We start from the raw sequence: 16,778 nt of genomic DNA on the forward strand, positions 1-16,778 counted from the left end.
ACAGAGCTTCTACACCCTCTCCAGGTGTGCCACTCTCCCAGCACCTCCAGTGTGCACCAACCCAGAAACTCTCCCAATCTCCTATTTTTGGGATTTTATGGGAGCTTCATTATTTAGGCATGATCCATCATTAACTCCATTTTTAGCCCTTCCTCCCCTCTCAAGAGATAGGGGTCAGGACTAAAAGTTCTAAACTTCTCACCATGACTTGGTCTTTTTAGTGACCAGCCTCCACCCAGGAGCAATCCAGGAAGCCACCCAGAGTCACTTCATTTGAACAAGACAGTCATCACCCAGTAGATTACAAGGGTTTCAGGAGCTCTGTGTGAGCAACCGGAATCAATGACCAATATTAGAACAAGAGATGCACCTAGTGCTCTTATCACTTAGGAAATGACAACAGTTTAGGAACTACATGCCAGGAATCGGGGGCAGAGACCAATATGTATTTTCTCTTATCTCACAGCTCCCATCTGCTATAGATTAAATGCACTGATCCTACCTAGTTCCAGTCGATCAGGTCACATATGACAAACCTAATTAGTTCCCTTTCTGAGTCTTTAACATCTAAGATCTGTCATACCACTAGAGACCTTCTATAGCCACCCCTCCTCCCACATTCTCCCACCCCAACACACACTTTTTCTACAAACAACATCCCACCCCGGAGATCTTCCATTTATCCCTCATGAACACGGTTCCAAGTCTCTAACTTTCAGAGTAGATTCAGATGTAAACAACTTTCCATAAGTCTGGTGCCCAGATGGAAAGACACCAGGAATGAATACACTAGAGGACTTTCATTCACCATCTCTTCCATTCTGTATTCTGTCTACCACTTGCAAGACTGAAGGTTGCACAGAACATGGGCTTCAAAGCCATAGGACCTGAGTTTTAAGAGTGGTCTTTCAGCTGAAATGTTAAGCAAGCTACTAAACATCTCTGTGCCTATATCTGTCATCTATAAAGAATGTTTTCTCGGTGTGCCTGGGTAGCTCAGTTGGTTAAGCATCTGACTTTGGCTCAGATCATGATCTCACGGTTTGTGGGTGTGAGCCCCATATTGGGCTCTGTGGTGACAGCTCAGAGCCTGGGGCCTGCTTTGGATTCTGTATCTGCCTCTCTCTCTGCCCCTCCTGCTCACAAACACACTCTCTCTCAAAAATAAGTAAACTTTAAAAAACATTTTTTTAAGTGTTTTATCTACTCTCCCACAGGTATGCCATGAGGAAAAAAAAAAAAAACAAAAAAACAAGCAGTTTCTAAAAGTGCTTAATACACTGAATTTTCAGTAAGTGGGAACTAACATTAACAGTGTAACTAAGACCGAATCTCTTGGCAGTCACATCATACCATTTGTTCTTACTCAACTGTTACTACGTATTGGTCAGTGTTCAGAGGACAGAATCCACTAGTTTAGCAGAATGGGATTTATTTAAATTTTATTGACTGCAGAAATAATTTATATCATGATCCAGTATACACATGAACATATGAATATGTAATTCAAACAATGTTCACAATATTTACCCAGTTGACATGTGTTGTCCTCTGCTGTTTCTCTATTTAATTTTTAAAAATGCATTAGAGGAGTTGATTTCATGACTCACTAGTGAATTGTGACCCATAGATGGAAAATACTACATTACAGGTTACGAAATGGTCTAAAGAATCACTGGAAGGACGGAAGACACACACTCCAGCCTGTGCTTCCAAGAACGGGTCGCTGAGAAGCTGCCAGCTCCAGAAGCACTCCATCTACATGACCCACACTCACAAAATGACGTCTCACGAGCTTCCCACTAGTGCATCTGACCAGCAAAGCTGAAGTGACCCCGACAGCCCTTGTGCAAAGAAGCCTGGGCAATACAGTGCAGGCAATACAGTGCACGCCTTCAAGGTTGCAAATGATGTTAAATCAAGCAAATCCACAGAATCAGCCCCCTACCTGTGATGAAATACTGCTTACTCATATTAACTCAAAAGTACTTGGGATGGGCAAACCCAATGGCCTAAACACACACCATTACTCTACTTTTTCCCTATTAAATTGCCTATTTTCTTGGCTATACCCTATCACAGTGAGAGAAAGGTACACAACTTGTACAATTTATTTGATGGAACGAAATCAGGAAGATGAACCAACTGGAAATCCCCAGGTTGCATCTCCTTTCACAAACATAGTTCTATCCAGCCAACCGGGGCCTACCAAAAGGATGAAAGGATGATTAAAAATAAAACTAAAAAATAACCTGAGGATTCTCTTCTTCCCAATGTCACAAAGAATCTTAAGATCAAAATCACTTTTGAGAGCAATGGAGAGAAGGGATGGACAAGGAGTAACTTCAACTTCTTATTATCTTTTTAGTTCACTTTGTGCGATAATTTGTATCTGTGAAAGAAGTCAAATTTATGGAATGAAAGGTACTACTTATGATTTACAAAGCAATTTAATAAGCTGAGAAGCAGCATTTAGTGAATTAAATAATACAGGGAGTTTTGGATCTGTAATTGATATACATTCCATTAAAAAAAAGAAACACTTTGTATTAGGTCACCACACAGATTTATACAACATTCAAATGTATAAAAACACAAGCAAGTGAGTTCCTTTGTGACCCCAACTGAGGTATCTTTTCCTTAATTAATCCTAAGACAACCAGTTTTAGTAGGTAACACTAATAAGTTTACAAAAGTATAAAACACCAAAACACCTTAAGCAAAGACTCTTTATTTTTAAGAAAAGTATGTTTTCTCATTTTCTATTCTTGGCATAAGTTTTAATTCTTCCCAGTAGAACCAAAACCTCCTGAACCCCTTTCAGTGTCATCCAAAACCTGAAAAGACATAAAGGTGGTGTTCAGGTGGTTAATTTCAGACCCTCTTTCGGTTCTCTCTAGCTCCTAATCTGTAAAAATTTTTTATTCCAGCTGTATCATCCTTTCAAAAAGGAGATTACAGAAAGAAAATTAAATTTTAAAAAAGCTCCATAAATAAAATATTGGGCAATTTTCAAAATAGCTAGAGAAATAGAATTTTAGAGTATATTTAAATGATGTATTATCCAAAGTAATGCTACAGAACAGCCACGAAAAACATTTCAAGAAATTCTACGATTTTAATTTTGCTTAAAATAGGACTACTGTATGTGCTATTATTTAGTTTCAAATAGCATATGAAATGCTTGAAATTGTAGTTTTCCCTTCACTGAAGACGGTACATCAGTTATTCCCAACTCGGCTTTTATGACACTTACCTGAACTTCTTCTATTTCTGGATAAAAAATCCGTTCACAAATGAGCTGTGCAATTCGATCACCCTTTTTGACTTCAAAAGAAGAAAGAGTTTATTACTGATATTTTATTGACACATTCTATCTTGCCTTAGAGGAGTAAGCATGTATTATTTAGACACTCCTAACTCTGAAAACTCACATTCATGTGATTGTATGTAGTTAACGTACCTTCAAACTTTTCTTTGCCAAAATTAAATAGTACAACACCCACATTTCCTCTATAATCTTCATCTATGACGCCAGCTAAGGAAAAGAAAAACAGCATTAGCATGGTTTTTATGCTACCAAAACACTGAGGGCGTACGATGACCTCAAAATCACTTTTCTGCAGCTGTGAGGTCTTTAGCCTTGCAAATGGGTAAGTGACTCTTGCTCTGGAACTATGTAAAGTCTCAAAACTAAAAAATGATATTACTAAAATGCAAATACATAGAATTCATAAAACAGCCCTGATTTTCCAACCTGTCACCCTTACAAGTGGTGACCGTTTCCTATTCTAAACTGGGAATAGGGACTTAGCATCTCAGATAGGTCATCCTGAATTGCTCACTCCAAAACCACTGTTCTTCTGCTGCACGCCTGCTAAAAAGACTAGGAGAAAATAATGATTGGGTTGCAAAGGCTTCTCCTGGTAGCAGCTTCCCACTAATATCCAGATTGAAATGTGATTGAGTCATAAATAAAAAATGTCAAGAAGCCGGAAGATCTGCTGTGGAAGAAGTCAAGGCTGACACACTGTTAAGTGGCAGTCTAGCAAATATCAGAACAGTCATTTTTGCAATAAAAATGGAGCTGAACCTTTCAGTTCATATTCTTCCTTTCCTTTTAATGTGAGCTACCATCCTTTCTTAGAGCATGATCTCTCAGAAGACATTAGCACATAAGCTTAATAACAAGTACACTTTTATGTGAAACCATGTGTCATCAGTACCTGTTTGAGATTATAAACACGAGGACAGCAAATCTTTGCAGGAGAGAAACTTGCATCAGGCCCCTGCCTTGGCCCAGAGAGGTACATTTCTCAAGCTTGTTAGCATTTCAGTTTGGGTCAAGAATTTAAAACATTTCCATAAACACAAGCACAGATAATACAGGTGCACCAGGACTTCCCATTTCCTCTTTTAATATTAAGACAGAATTCACAACTCAACGGTTTTCAGTGTATTCAGAATTGTGCAACCATCACCACAATCAATTTTGGGGACTGTTTTCTTTACCCCAAAATAAAATCCCCTACTTTTTAGAAGTCACTTCTCTTCCTCTTACCTCTACCCACCCTCCCACCCCACCCCCCGCCAATTTCCTTTTATATATGTTCATTCTTTCCCCTCTGTTTGGAAAATGATAGGATTCATGTGATCCTAATTAAATCCTAATTACTAGTAACACCCTCCTCCTAAACAAACAAACAAACAAAATCCTCAAAGGAAAAAAAACCAGGAATGTACCTCAATGGGTATTAATACTGGTTGGCCAGACTCATAATTATTTGAAAGTAAACTGAAAAAAAAAAATTTTTTTAAGAACAAGGTTAAGCATGCCCTTTCAATTTTCTCAAAGAGTGGGGGGGGGGGGGGTGGGAAGAAAATTTTTAAAAAAGTTCCAGAACGGGGAAAACTACTCAGATTTTTCCAGTGGATTACCGTTGAAGTTTAAATGAATCCCTGTGTTTTATGAATGAAAGTGAATTTAAGCATTCTTAAAAGTTCCTGACACAACACTTTTAGGAGTTTGAATTAAAGTAAATTTTTAACAGTGGGAAGAGTGAGTATGAAAGTAGCAGAAAGGCAGCAGAAGTGGTTCATATCATGTCTAGACTGAAGAAACAGTCTATTCTTTTCTAGTTGTACAGAAACAAATTCAAAGACCAATTCAAAGAATACTGAAGCCTGTCTTCTTTCCCCACTGCCACCTGACCATTAAATTAGTCCTTAATATGTACTGAAAGAATTGACAGAAAGATGGGACCAGCTGTTTTCTATATTATTAATATGCGGAAAGTTCTGGCTGTAGAGAACAACGTGGATCAGATTCAGTGTAGAAACCCCTGCAGAGACCATGCTGTTCCATGCTGGAACAGATGACTCCAGAAGGCCATGTAATCTCCAAGTTGGAGATCTGAAGTGCAGTCTAGTGCTCACTTATCTAGAAAGGGTTCAAGGAAGACAATGTGGACCAATTTCTGAACTCTTGGTTTCTACTTTATAAGAAAAATTTTACATTACCCAAATAGTACACGTACATAGAAAGTAAAAGCTAATAATGTTCCTCTACCCTCCTTCAGGGAGCCAATGTTACAGTAAGAGATTCTACGTATTACTTTCTTTTTTCCACTTAAAATATCAGACATCCTTTGCAATTAATATATAAATAGGAATCTTAGTTGTTCTTGAAAAAAATTTTTTAATCTTTATTTATTTTTGAGAGAGAGACAGAGTGTGAGCAGGGGAGGAGCAGAGAGAGAGGGAGACACAGAATCCGAAGCAGGTTCCAGACTCTGAGCTGTCAGCATAGAGCCCGACGTGGGGCCCGAACCCACGAACCATAAGATCATGACCTGAGCCGAAATCAGACGTTCAACAGACTCAGCCACCCAGCTGAGCCACCCAGACTGAGCACCCCTTAGTCATTCTTTTTAAATCCGAGATATGGAAATACAGTACCATTATCCCTGTGTAACTATTCTCTTACATGCTATCACTCAGGTTGCCTTTGCATTTTTGCTATAATATACAAAGCAGTCCTTTACAGATGTCCTTGTGTATTCGTGATTTTCAATCTCATCAAAAAGTTTCCGAAAAGCACTTTCCTGATCAAAGGGTGTGTACACTTTAAATTTTAGTGGATATTTCTGGATAACTTTGTGAAAAAGGTGTAGCAATTCAAACTTCTATCAGCAATATTTAAGAATGCCCATTTCCAAAGTCCTTGGTAGTACCAGATGGCAACAATCTTAAAAAAAAAAAAAAAAAATTCTGGCCAATGTGATGAGTGAAAAACAGTATCTCCTGGCTTTACTGTGCATTTCCCTGATGACTAGTGAGGCTAGAATTTTTTTCTCTGCATATTTGTTGCACATATGTATGTCCTCTTCTATATTTTGTTTACGATTTTTTTTCCTTATTTGTTTGGGCATTTAAATTCTTTTTCCTGTGGCCTGCAAGCATTTGTTTTTACTTTCTGGTATCTTCTACCATACAAAAACACTCCCTTTTTGTAAAGGCCTTTGCCATATATCTATAAAGTAGTCCAAATCAGACTCATATGGTTGAATGTCTTGAATTCTGCAAAGCCAGATATCTACCAAGGTTTTATGCTTGGCACACAAAAATGTGAAAAGCCCTTTAACTCACTAAAAGAAATGAAGTCGTTTGAAGTCAATTAAAATGTATGGCAGGAAAAAAAAGTGCCCTCAATTAATACTTTTTTGTTTTTTAGCATGAATGCTAATAGTACGAAAAATCCAATAGTTCCAAGTTTAGGTATTACTCAAAGACAATTTGACCTTCAAGAAAAACCCAAGACATTCTTTTTCTACATAAGGAACATAAGCATCAGGGATATTTCTCTTCATGAGAAAGCAAAAAGTATTTTGAAGTTATCACTGGAAAAATCATACATTGGAACTGGCAGGGTAATTAACTGACTTCAGGCAAAAGTTTTACTGTGTCAAGACTTTGGCATGTCATTTGTTGGAAACCTTTAGTGAAAACTACCCACACCTACCAGATGTGGATTCTGAACAGAATCCTGCATACTCAACTTTTCCCTTTGACCCTTATTTACAGCCTGGGATTTCTAACAACATCTCTCTTTTGAAACAAAAGTGGTGGCCAACGATGATAAACCTGTGCCTAAGAGACATTTTTAAGACACTCTGCATCCAAGAACACACCACAATGTGATTTTAGGAATAATACCACACCAACCACCAGGCAAACTAACTTTCCGTTTCTTTTACATGAATTTTTTTTCAGGAGGTTGTTTTAAACAGCAAAAATGAGTAACAAAGTCAGAAAGAAAAAAAATAGCTGCCCCATTTAAAAAAAAAAATCCGTGAATTCTCTAAGGGACAAGAAATATAGCTTCTGGGATCTAATACGTGCCAAGCAGTGTTAGATGCTTTACATGTATTCTCCTTTAATCCTCCCATCCTTCTGAGGCAGGCACACTAATTTCCATTTTATGGAAGAGGAAACTGAGGCTCAGAAAAGTAATAACTAGCCAGTTAATGACAAAGCTGGGACCCAAATCAAGTTGTTACTCCAAAGCCCATGTTCCTTTCACAACCCTTTGAAATTTCTTTAAAAATATATCCAATCTTTTATATCCTAAAGTTATAGTCCTCAATTACCATACTTGATGTTATAAAAGTATTTTTGGAAAGCAAGCATAACTGAGTCCAGGCAATTCTCAACCCGAGTGGGCTGTCCATTCTTGCTGTCTGTGCCAAACTTGGCTCCTTTTCAGTCGCTAAGAAAGGACTACTTTGAGGATTCTGTCTTGCCTCACAGCACCACCTAGTGACACCAAGGGCAGAAAGAGAGACGGCCCAGGGACAGTACTCATTCCCTACTTAAGGCCTGCAGTGCAGGTAACAGTGACTTTATTTAGCATAGTGCTTGGTTGGTGCAGGGATGGGGTGAGGTGAAACCCAGCATTGAATTGCAGTGTAAAGAACAGAGGGACTGTAGGGGCGCCTGGGTGGTTCAGTCACCCAGTGGAGTGTCCACCCAGTGGAGTGTCCCACTCCTGATTTTGGCTCAAGTCTCAGGTGGTGACCTCAGGGCCATGGAGGTGGAGGGTGGCATGGAGCCTGCTTAAGATTCTTTTTCTGCTTCTCCCTTGCCCCAGTTCCCCATGTACTTTCTCCCTCTCTCAAAAAAAAAAAAAAAAAAAGAACAGACGGATTAAAGGATTAGAACCATGGATGAAGATTCCAGTGTTCAACATGTCAACTTGGACTCATCTCTGAGACAGTTCTTCATCTGTTAAAAAGTAGCTTTGTAAAAATGGAGGTGTTTAGAGAATGAGGCATATCCACTTCTTGGAGGGGGAAGACGTCTAGTTAGGTGAAGCACTCGGCTCATAATGATGGGAATTAAAGTCAGAACAAAGGTCAGAATTTCCCTATAGTGAGGGGTGGTTAGGGAACCTACAGCAAGAGGACAGCACAGACTGGGGGCTCTTCATGAAAGGGGCTCCATGATGAAGTTGTTGGCTTTGAGAGACCTGAGTAAGGCTTGATTGTAAGGGAAATCAGAGCCACTGAGGACTTGTTTGACAAGAAACATAGAAAGGGAAGCATAGTGAGAAATTTTCTTTTCTCACTCAGGGAAAGATTTTCTTTTTACATTTTGCCAAACAGGGATGGTTCTCTCATGCAGGTTAAAAAATTTCTTACAAGATTGACCTGCATTTTCTATAACTTTGGCTTAAAGAATTTCCTTCTTTTTTTAAATTTTTTTAAGTATTTATTTATTTTTGAGAGACAGAGAGAGAGAGTATGTGTGTACAAGCAGAGGAGGGGCAGAGAGGGAAAGACAGAGAATCCAAAGTGGGCTCTGTGCTGACAGCAGAGAGCCCTATGTGGGGCTGGAACTCTTGAACTGCAAGGTCATGTCCCAAGTCAGATGCTTAACCGACTGAGCCACCCAGGCGCCCCTTGCTTAAAGAATTTAGTAATTACTGGGGCGCCTGGGTGGCTCAGTTGGTTGAGCGTCTGACTTCAGCTCAGGTCATGATCTCGCGGTCTGAGTTTGAGCCCCGCGTCGGGGTCTGTGCTGACAGCTCAGAGCCTGGAGCCTACTTCAGATTCTGTGTCTCCCTCTCTCTCTGCCCCTCCCCCGCTCATTCTCTCTCTCTCTCTCTCTCTCTCTCTCTCTCTCTCTCTGTCAAAAATAAATAAAACATTAAAAAAAAAAAAGAATTTAGTAATTACTGCTTAAGTAATTTTTTAATTATTTAAGCAAAACATAATTGCTTTAAAATGACATAAAAGCTTTTCCTACCTTTCTAAAACTAACTTTCTTCTAAGAATGGAGTCATTTTTGGACTAAATGCAGATTATCACTAAGCCAAGGCAAAAATCCTATCCATCAGATAATGTCTAGTTAGCCTATTAGTAAAATAACATGTATTTCACATACTGATCATTTAAAATTAGATATAATCAAATAATACTTGAAACTACCTCATAATTTGAGAGACGGAAATTTCTAAAAAGGCAAAACACAACAAAAATCATTTCCTATTGTTGAAGATAAAAATAAGACCTGTCTTTTGATTACTACCTCTTAAGCAAAGGCAAAGTGAATACATACACATATTTACAGAAGGAAAACGTAAACACATTACCTCCTACATCTATGAAGTGTTTCGCAGCCAAGCCAGAACGGGGAGCTAAAAAAGAAAAAGAAAAACAAAGAAAAGGAGAAGTTGGCTACTTTAAGGCATGTCACTCTCCTCCCCTAGAACATCTACATCTTAACTTTAGCAGGTGGTCCTGGATTAAAGAATATATTTATTATACTGTGTTAAAGGAGGAAAGAGTGTAGAGAAACCTGACACAGTTTAATTCAAAAGCTGCTTAAACCACTCCCACAGGACTTGGGGCCATGGAGGATGTGGAGAAGGTGTGGCAGTGAAGCCTTGGGCTGCTGGGGTAGACTGAGAGGTGAGCAAGCCAAGGGGACTCTTTTAAGAAGTCTGGCCACAAAGGGAGGACTGTGGCTGGCAGGGACACAGGACTGAGGAAGGAGACTTGTTTTCAGATGGGAGGTCTGGGCATATAGCAGTAGAGATGGGAAGAGGGCAAAGGAGGGGGCGGGGTGAAATAGGCATCAACTTAACCAACCAGTGGCAAAGCCTAGCCTAGAACTTGGGAATCCCACTCATGATGCAAATGCCAAACGACCCATCTGTATAAACAAATGAACCAGAGGGAAAAAAAAAGCCTGGTATCAGTCAAGCAAACTGTCAAAAAAACAAACCTTAAAAACTCATTCCCACTATGCTTTTTATTCTTAAAATGAAAACATGAAAAGCTAACATTATACCTTATACTTGCTGACTTGAGCAACAGGCCTATCGTTAATTATTCTAGCTTCTAGTTTTCTGTTCCAGAATACTTCAATCAGGCACTTTGTCAATAAATGCTGCCTCTTCCTGCTTTTCCTTTTATTTCATTCCATCTCCCTGATCTCCCCTCTCCCCACCACAAATATTCTCAAAATGCAGTCAAATACTGCCAAAAGGAGATGAAAAAAGAACCCATCTCGTGATTCTTTTAAAGGCGGAAGTATTAGCAGTTCTCACACTCATGGCTAACAAGATGGTGGTAGTCCAGCCCCTTCCCCACCACAGTTCCATTTGTGCCTTTAGGTTTACTCTGAAGTTAAGTTACTCTTGAAGAAAGTTTTGAACTCTCCAGTGACGGGTGATTTGCTTTCCATTTTGTCATAGCTCCTCCTGCTATAAGGCATACCCTCTAGTGCCTTGAAGGGTATCTCTTGACAGTAAGACACCCCATGGGAGGACACCCAAAGGGGGAAAAGGCTAAATAAATGGTCTGACAGACTCTGGAGTGAGGAGAAGCCAGAAGTTTTACTTAGCCTTATAATGCCATGTGCCATTAACCCCAGCCTGCCTCTTTCCTTACGTAACAAATATCAGCCATTCTCATTACCGTCTTCACATGTGACCTCATATACAATCTTATCCTTGGTGGGGGAGCTCCAGTTAAAAATCACCTGTATTTTCAGTTTCTCATTGAGGAGCTGAGAGAACACACTCCTGGGCCAATGTGAGCCTCCTAAAAGCTCAAGGAATCAGAAAAAGAGGGAGGCAAAAAGCACATAATTACATGAAATCTAAAGTTTCCAAACGGCTGCACTTGCCATCATAGTTGGCACTTCTTTATTTTAGGACACATGCCAAACAGTATCCATTCCCTCACTTATACCCTAAATGGAACTAAGATAAAGGAACGGATCATAAAGGAAGAGCTTGACAAATAGTTACCCATGTCTTAAATCACTTACCTACTCTTCCATAGCACCCAGAAGGAAGAGCTATCTGAATGTCCGTTTTCACAAGGACTTTTTCCATAGGTGGTACTGTATAATCATAGGCACTAGGAAAATAATGAAAGAAAGTAACCAGTATTTATTCATAAAAGTGTTTCTATACGCTCTTCCTTGTGACTAAGTATACAGAATTGCTTTAAATAGATTTCATAAAATAATCACAAAATTCATGCAATCTTACATTTCAGTAACCAGTCTAAGAGTTCAGTACTCGAAGTTTCCAGTTCATATAAAAAAGAGCTTATGAAGAAGATAGTGGTAGATATTCTCTTTTAGTCCATCATGAAAATTGTGCTACCTTTAGATATAGTCATTCTGGCAAATATTTTGGTTTAAGAGGTATCAACATGTAATTTTGTTCTCCCCTGAACAAAATTTTGCTGGGAAACTGAAATACGTATTAGCAGGAGGGGGTGGAAAGGCACACTTTTAAAAGTTGTATGCTTCACTAATGCGATATAAAAAGAGGAAGATAGGGGTGTTCACGTGGCTCAGTCAGTTAAGCATGGAACGCTTGATTTCAGCTTGGGTCATGATCTCACAGTTCCTGAGTTCGAGCTCCACATCAGGCTCTGAGCTGACAGCTTAGGGCCTGCTTGGGGTTCTCTCTCTCCCTCTCTCTCTCTCTGCACCTTCCTGCCCCCCCCCCCCCCAATCATGCTTGAGCACTCGCGCTCTCTCTCTCTCAAAACTAAATAAACAGGGGCGCCTGGGTGGCTCAGTCGGTTAAGCATCCGACTTCGGCTCAGGTCACGATCTCATGATCCATGAGTTCGAGCCCCACGTCAGGCTCTGTGCTGACAGCTCAGAGCCTGGAGCCTGCTTCGGATTCTGTGTCTCCCTCTCTCTCTCTGCTCCTCCCCCATTCATGCTCTGTCTCTCTCTGTCTCAAAAATAAAAAAAAAAAAAAAAACATTTAAAAATAAATAAATAAATAAACTTTAAAAAAAAAGCTGTGTTGCATCTGTATTGCTAGCCTTGGTAGTTAACCAAGCTTACCAAGCTGAAGCCTTGTTCCTCACAGGTTGGGGACAGAGCTGATCACTGTCAATAGGCCCTGGAGAAGGACACTGCTGAGAACCCAATATTCTAAGATCCACCCATCAAATGCTGCTACTATTGCTCTTACTGTAGCCCCCTTCTTGATAGAAATTTAAGAGATTTTACAATGAGCAGAACAGTTAAGTTACTTTGGAGACCTTAGTGAAAACTAGTAAAGCAGTATTAACATTTTCACTTCTTTCATTGGAATTTCCTCTTTCCATAGTTAAGCCCTAATTTATTAAAGAGGGAAGTTATTTCCATGTCTATCTCAGTATACAGTCATCTCTATTCATTAGGAGGATGTTAAAGTATCTTAAATCAACATCTCTCATTTGACTCACAACAGTGCCCAGACATGATGCAGTCAAACTACATCAGTCCACGTTTAGCCACGAAAACTAAGGGACTGACCACATCCCTTTCAGCTCTAACAGTCTATACCTCACCTTCCTTTTTCTATCGTCACACACTCCTTTCTCCCCTCCTCCTGTGCTTATGACTGAGACCAGTAGTTCTCACATTAGAATTACCCAGCATGCTTTAAAGTAAATCCTAAGGATTTAGTCCTGTATTAAACACCCATAACCCCCAGTATCACTTTTCACCTACCTTAATGGTTCTAAGAACTGGGCACAGTAGTCAAGGGAAAAAAGCACTGAATTAAGGGTCAAAAATTTTATTACATTCAAGCCCTTGAGCAATCAGTTCAGCTCATCACAAACTCCCTCATCTGTAAAAAAGTAACACTTATCTACTTCAGTAGTGCCCCGAGGATTCAATAAAAGTGCCCACAAGTAAAGGCTTTAGTAGAGGGAAAAGGTGCTGAACAAAGCAAAGGGTGGTAGGTAGTATTACTGACATTCCCACTGCTTTTCTGATTTGTACCCTTTTGACATTCCCAGTCCTTGGGCAGAACTTAAATATGGACATACAGAAAAATTTTACAAATCCTTTAAGGCAGAAGCATCGTTCAAGAATCCTCCTCATGTATTTTCATACTCAGCACCTATACTTCCACCTTAGCTTCTCTTCCTGTTGCCCACTGCATCACCCTCAGGCCACTCCTTAAAGGCCAAGGTGGGCCTTATTCATTTCTACCTTCCACCTGGAAAGGGTAAAATAAATGTTGCAAAACAAATAATGCCTTGGTGGACATTTACATGTAGTTACCATTCTTCATGCTTATCCCAAATCCTTATTGAATTTATGCTAAAGAGGAAAACTAACATTTTCAACAGTAAAAAAAAAAAAAAAAAAGACTGAAATCCTACATAAATGCAAAAGGAGTTTGTTTTTGTAATCTGTTAAGTGAAAGTTTCAAGCTGTAGCAGCAGATGGCAAGAATATAAGCTAACCTGAGAACTCTGCAACTCCAGGCCTGCACCTTCTCTGCGTGGGGTAGGGATGCCACGAGCAGAAGGCGGCGGGAAATCCCCACTCACCTGTACAGGTCGTAGCCCGCGGCCCGCGCGGACCCCTTGCTCGGGGCGGTGGCGTGCTCCGAGAGCCGGACAAAGCGGAGCCGCATGGCGTCCTCCGCAGGCCGAGCCCGCTTGCTGGGGGAGATGGTGGGTGTCGCTTCAGAGCAAGGCATGGCAGAGCAGAACGAGAGAAAAGAGGGAACAAGTGGACTCAGAATGAGTCCAGCCGCCAAAAATTTAAATCTCCCGCCAACAACTCCTCGCCCCGCCCACCGACCCCCGGACGAGCCCACAGTTCTGGCTGAGAGGGGAGGCGAGATTTAAACCCTTCTTGGAAAGAGGATTTGGGAAACTACTGCGCCTTTTCAAGCTTTTCCAACTCAGCGCACGGGTCCAACCTGCGCGGGGACGGCCTCGGTGGCTTCCCGCACACACAACAGGAAGGAAGCATTTCCCTAGGGGCTGCTCAGGCTCCCACACCGCTCAGACCACCGCGGCTTGCTCGGGGCCCGCCCGCTGGTCTCCTCATCTCCCTCCTCCTCCTGCTCCTCCTCCTCCTCCTCCCCCAACCTGGGCGGCCCTGGGGAGGGGCGGCCGGGCTCCCAGCCTCCCCACTCCCTGCAAGGGGTGTCCTGTCAGTCTGGGCCCCGACATTACTGGCGCCGCGGCAGCCCCGACTCAGGCTGCGAGTGCTGGACAGCGGCCGGGGCGGCCCCGCGGCCTCTGCTCTCGGCGCTGCGCTGCGCGCGTCTTTAAACACTGAGCGGAGCAAACACGGAAAGAAATGGTAGCCGAGAGCCGGGCGAGGGCAGACGGGAGTCATTTGCCCCGAAGTTTGGGCGCTGGTTGGCTGGCCCGCTCCCGCAGGCGCTCTCCGGGTCTGCACCCTAAAGATACGTCCGGGTAACATGACCTCGGAAGCAGTAACCGCCGCCGCCGTCTGACGAAGAGCGCAAGGAGGCGGCGCATGGACCGCCCTTGGGCTGGCGCAGGCTCTGGGCCCCCGGGAACGAGGTCTCCGCCTGCCTCCTTGGACCCTCATCTTTTTTGTGGTGTCTGTTTTCCAAGGCTATCCGCGAGGCTCGGGGCCTGGGCCCTGCGCGCAGTTGAGTTACCTGGGGCGGCGCCCCCCGCGGCCATGGCACCACAGGTTCTAATCTCAGGGGTCCCCAAAGTAACGGAACCGCACCACCATGCAGATGACGGTCGCTGAGCTCAGTGCTACGTCCCAGGCCGTAGGCCAGGCAGCGTGTTCCATTCCTTACAGTACCCACAGTGCATGGCGTGTTGTTTACCCTTCAAGGGGGCGGGGGCAAGCATCTCAGGATGATCCCAAGGATAACTCAGTTGAAATCCTAGCACTGTTTCATATGACCCCACAGAAACACAGAGGGGGGACCCCAGTGCCTGGGATTCGAACGAAGATCCTGGGCTACCCTGGAATAATTTACAATGGGGATGAGGAAATAACTTTCTAGATAATTGTAAATTGACTTTTCTAGGATATAAATATCTCTAGTTATTTCCAGAACTGATGCAAAAATCTGAAAACTAAAATGAAATGCACCTTGTCAAGATAAACGCAAACAATAGGTCAGTTTTAGAAAAATGACAGAAACGTTAGGGTATTGTTGAGGAAGTTTCCAGACTTACCTGCTGTGCCTTTCCTTATTGGCCCCACCTCTGCAGTCTCTTACTGGTTCCATTTAAATGTTGGAATTCCTCCAGATGACGTTATGGATTATACTCTACACTCTCTTCTCTTGCCTTTAAACATCTACCACTTAAAGACCCCCCAAACTGATATCTATAGCAACATGATATGGGTCCTGCTACTTCTCTAACCTCATCTAGAGCCATCATCCTGCTCACCTCTGGTGCTTCTGGCCACAGTGGCTTTCTAACCGTTTCTAGACCCATCAGACTTACTGCCTGGGAGTCTAGACACACCCGTCCTTAGTTAATGTTTCATGTGTTTCCAGTCTCAGCTCATCTCAGAAGGGCTATTTCTGTTAAGGGAAGTCCCTCACCACCATTTTCTATCACAATAATTTTTTCTAGTCACATCACTTATTACTACAATCTGTATTTCATTCATGTCTTATGTATGTATGTATGTATGTATGTATGTATGTATGTATGTATTTTTGCTTGTTGTCTATATGTTCTAGTAGACATAAGCTCCAGAGGACAGGGACCAAATATGTTTTCATTCACTAATGTATTCCTGGGGCCTAGCTTAGTTCTTGGATCAGAACAGTGCTTGATAAATATTTGTTGTATGAATGAAAGAGATCTTCTTGGTTGTTCTGTCAGGCCCCTGTATAGGATCACTTCTCAAAATCTTTTGATTTTCCTGTCTACCCCTTTAATTTTTAATCAATGTGTTTTGTTTTGTTTTTCCATGTAATGTTTTTTCAAGGCCTGCAATGAAAAACTGGCCTACCCCTCCACCAAAACACTCCCCCAAAGTTCACTCCTCAGGGGCAATGCTTCCAACTTTTTTGGCTCTTTCTTCTGGAATGTAACGCCCTGTTTCTAAATCGCATGTTGCTATTTTTTTTTTAGTGGCATAGAAATTATCTTTAAAATTAGGGTAGTTAAGGATTAAGTCTTTTACTCCTCTTTCCACCCCATTCTGCAAATAGTTCTGTAGCAATATTTGGATAAGTCAGTAGTATTTATCATGACTGTGTAAATATCATTCACTGTTGAGATGAGTAATGTGATATTTTTTTTTTTACACCTGTCCCCCTCAAGTTAATAAATATGTTGTTCTTCCATTTGTCTTTGGTGGTGGTGTTTTTGATTCACCTATTGCTTTTTTCCAAATGCTCCAGGGGATCTAGTACCTTACATCTATCATATCAAATGAAACACTGAAACACATCAAATCACCTATCCGTTTCAATTTCCCCCTCCCTCACCCCT

The 16,778-nt window shown here is 41.5% G+C and overlaps 1 protein-coding gene across 3 annotated transcripts; it reads right to left on the reverse strand.

Moving 5' to 3' along the window:
- Positions 1-2,715: 2,715 nt before the first annotated feature.
- On the reverse strand, positions 2,716-15,099 carry DUT (deoxyuridine triphosphatase). Of its 3 annotated transcripts, none has more exons than XM_042942116.1 (7): positions 14,963-15,099; positions 13,869-14,004; positions 11,338-11,429; positions 9,653-9,697; positions 3,464-3,538; positions 3,257-3,327; positions 2,716-2,837 (listed from the first exon to the last, which is right to left on the reverse strand). In XM_042942116.1, exons 1-7 carry the CDS (start codon positions 14,985-14,987, stop codon positions 2,781-2,783), a joined length of 501 nt encoding a protein of 166 aa, XP_042798050.1. In that variant the 5' UTR covers positions 14,988-15,099; the 3' UTR covers positions 2,716-2,780. The 3 variants fall into 3 exon arrangements, with proteins under 3 accessions (XP_042798050.1, XP_042798051.1, XP_042798049.1); XM_042942117.1 differs by lacking the exon at positions 14,963-15,099 and adding an exon at positions 14,502-14,873 and having other exon boundaries at positions 13,869-14,067; XM_042942115.1 differs by lacking the exon at positions 14,963-15,099 and adding an exon at positions 14,505-14,868.
- Positions 15,100-16,778: the final 1,679 nt, after the last annotated feature.

This window comes from Panthera leo, chromosome B3, assembly GCF_018350215.1.
Source record: "Panthera leo isolate Ple1 chromosome B3, P.leo_Ple1_pat1.1, whole genome shotgun sequence".
Classification (NCBI taxonomy): Eukaryota; Metazoa; Chordata; class Mammalia; order Carnivora; family Felidae; genus Panthera; species Panthera leo.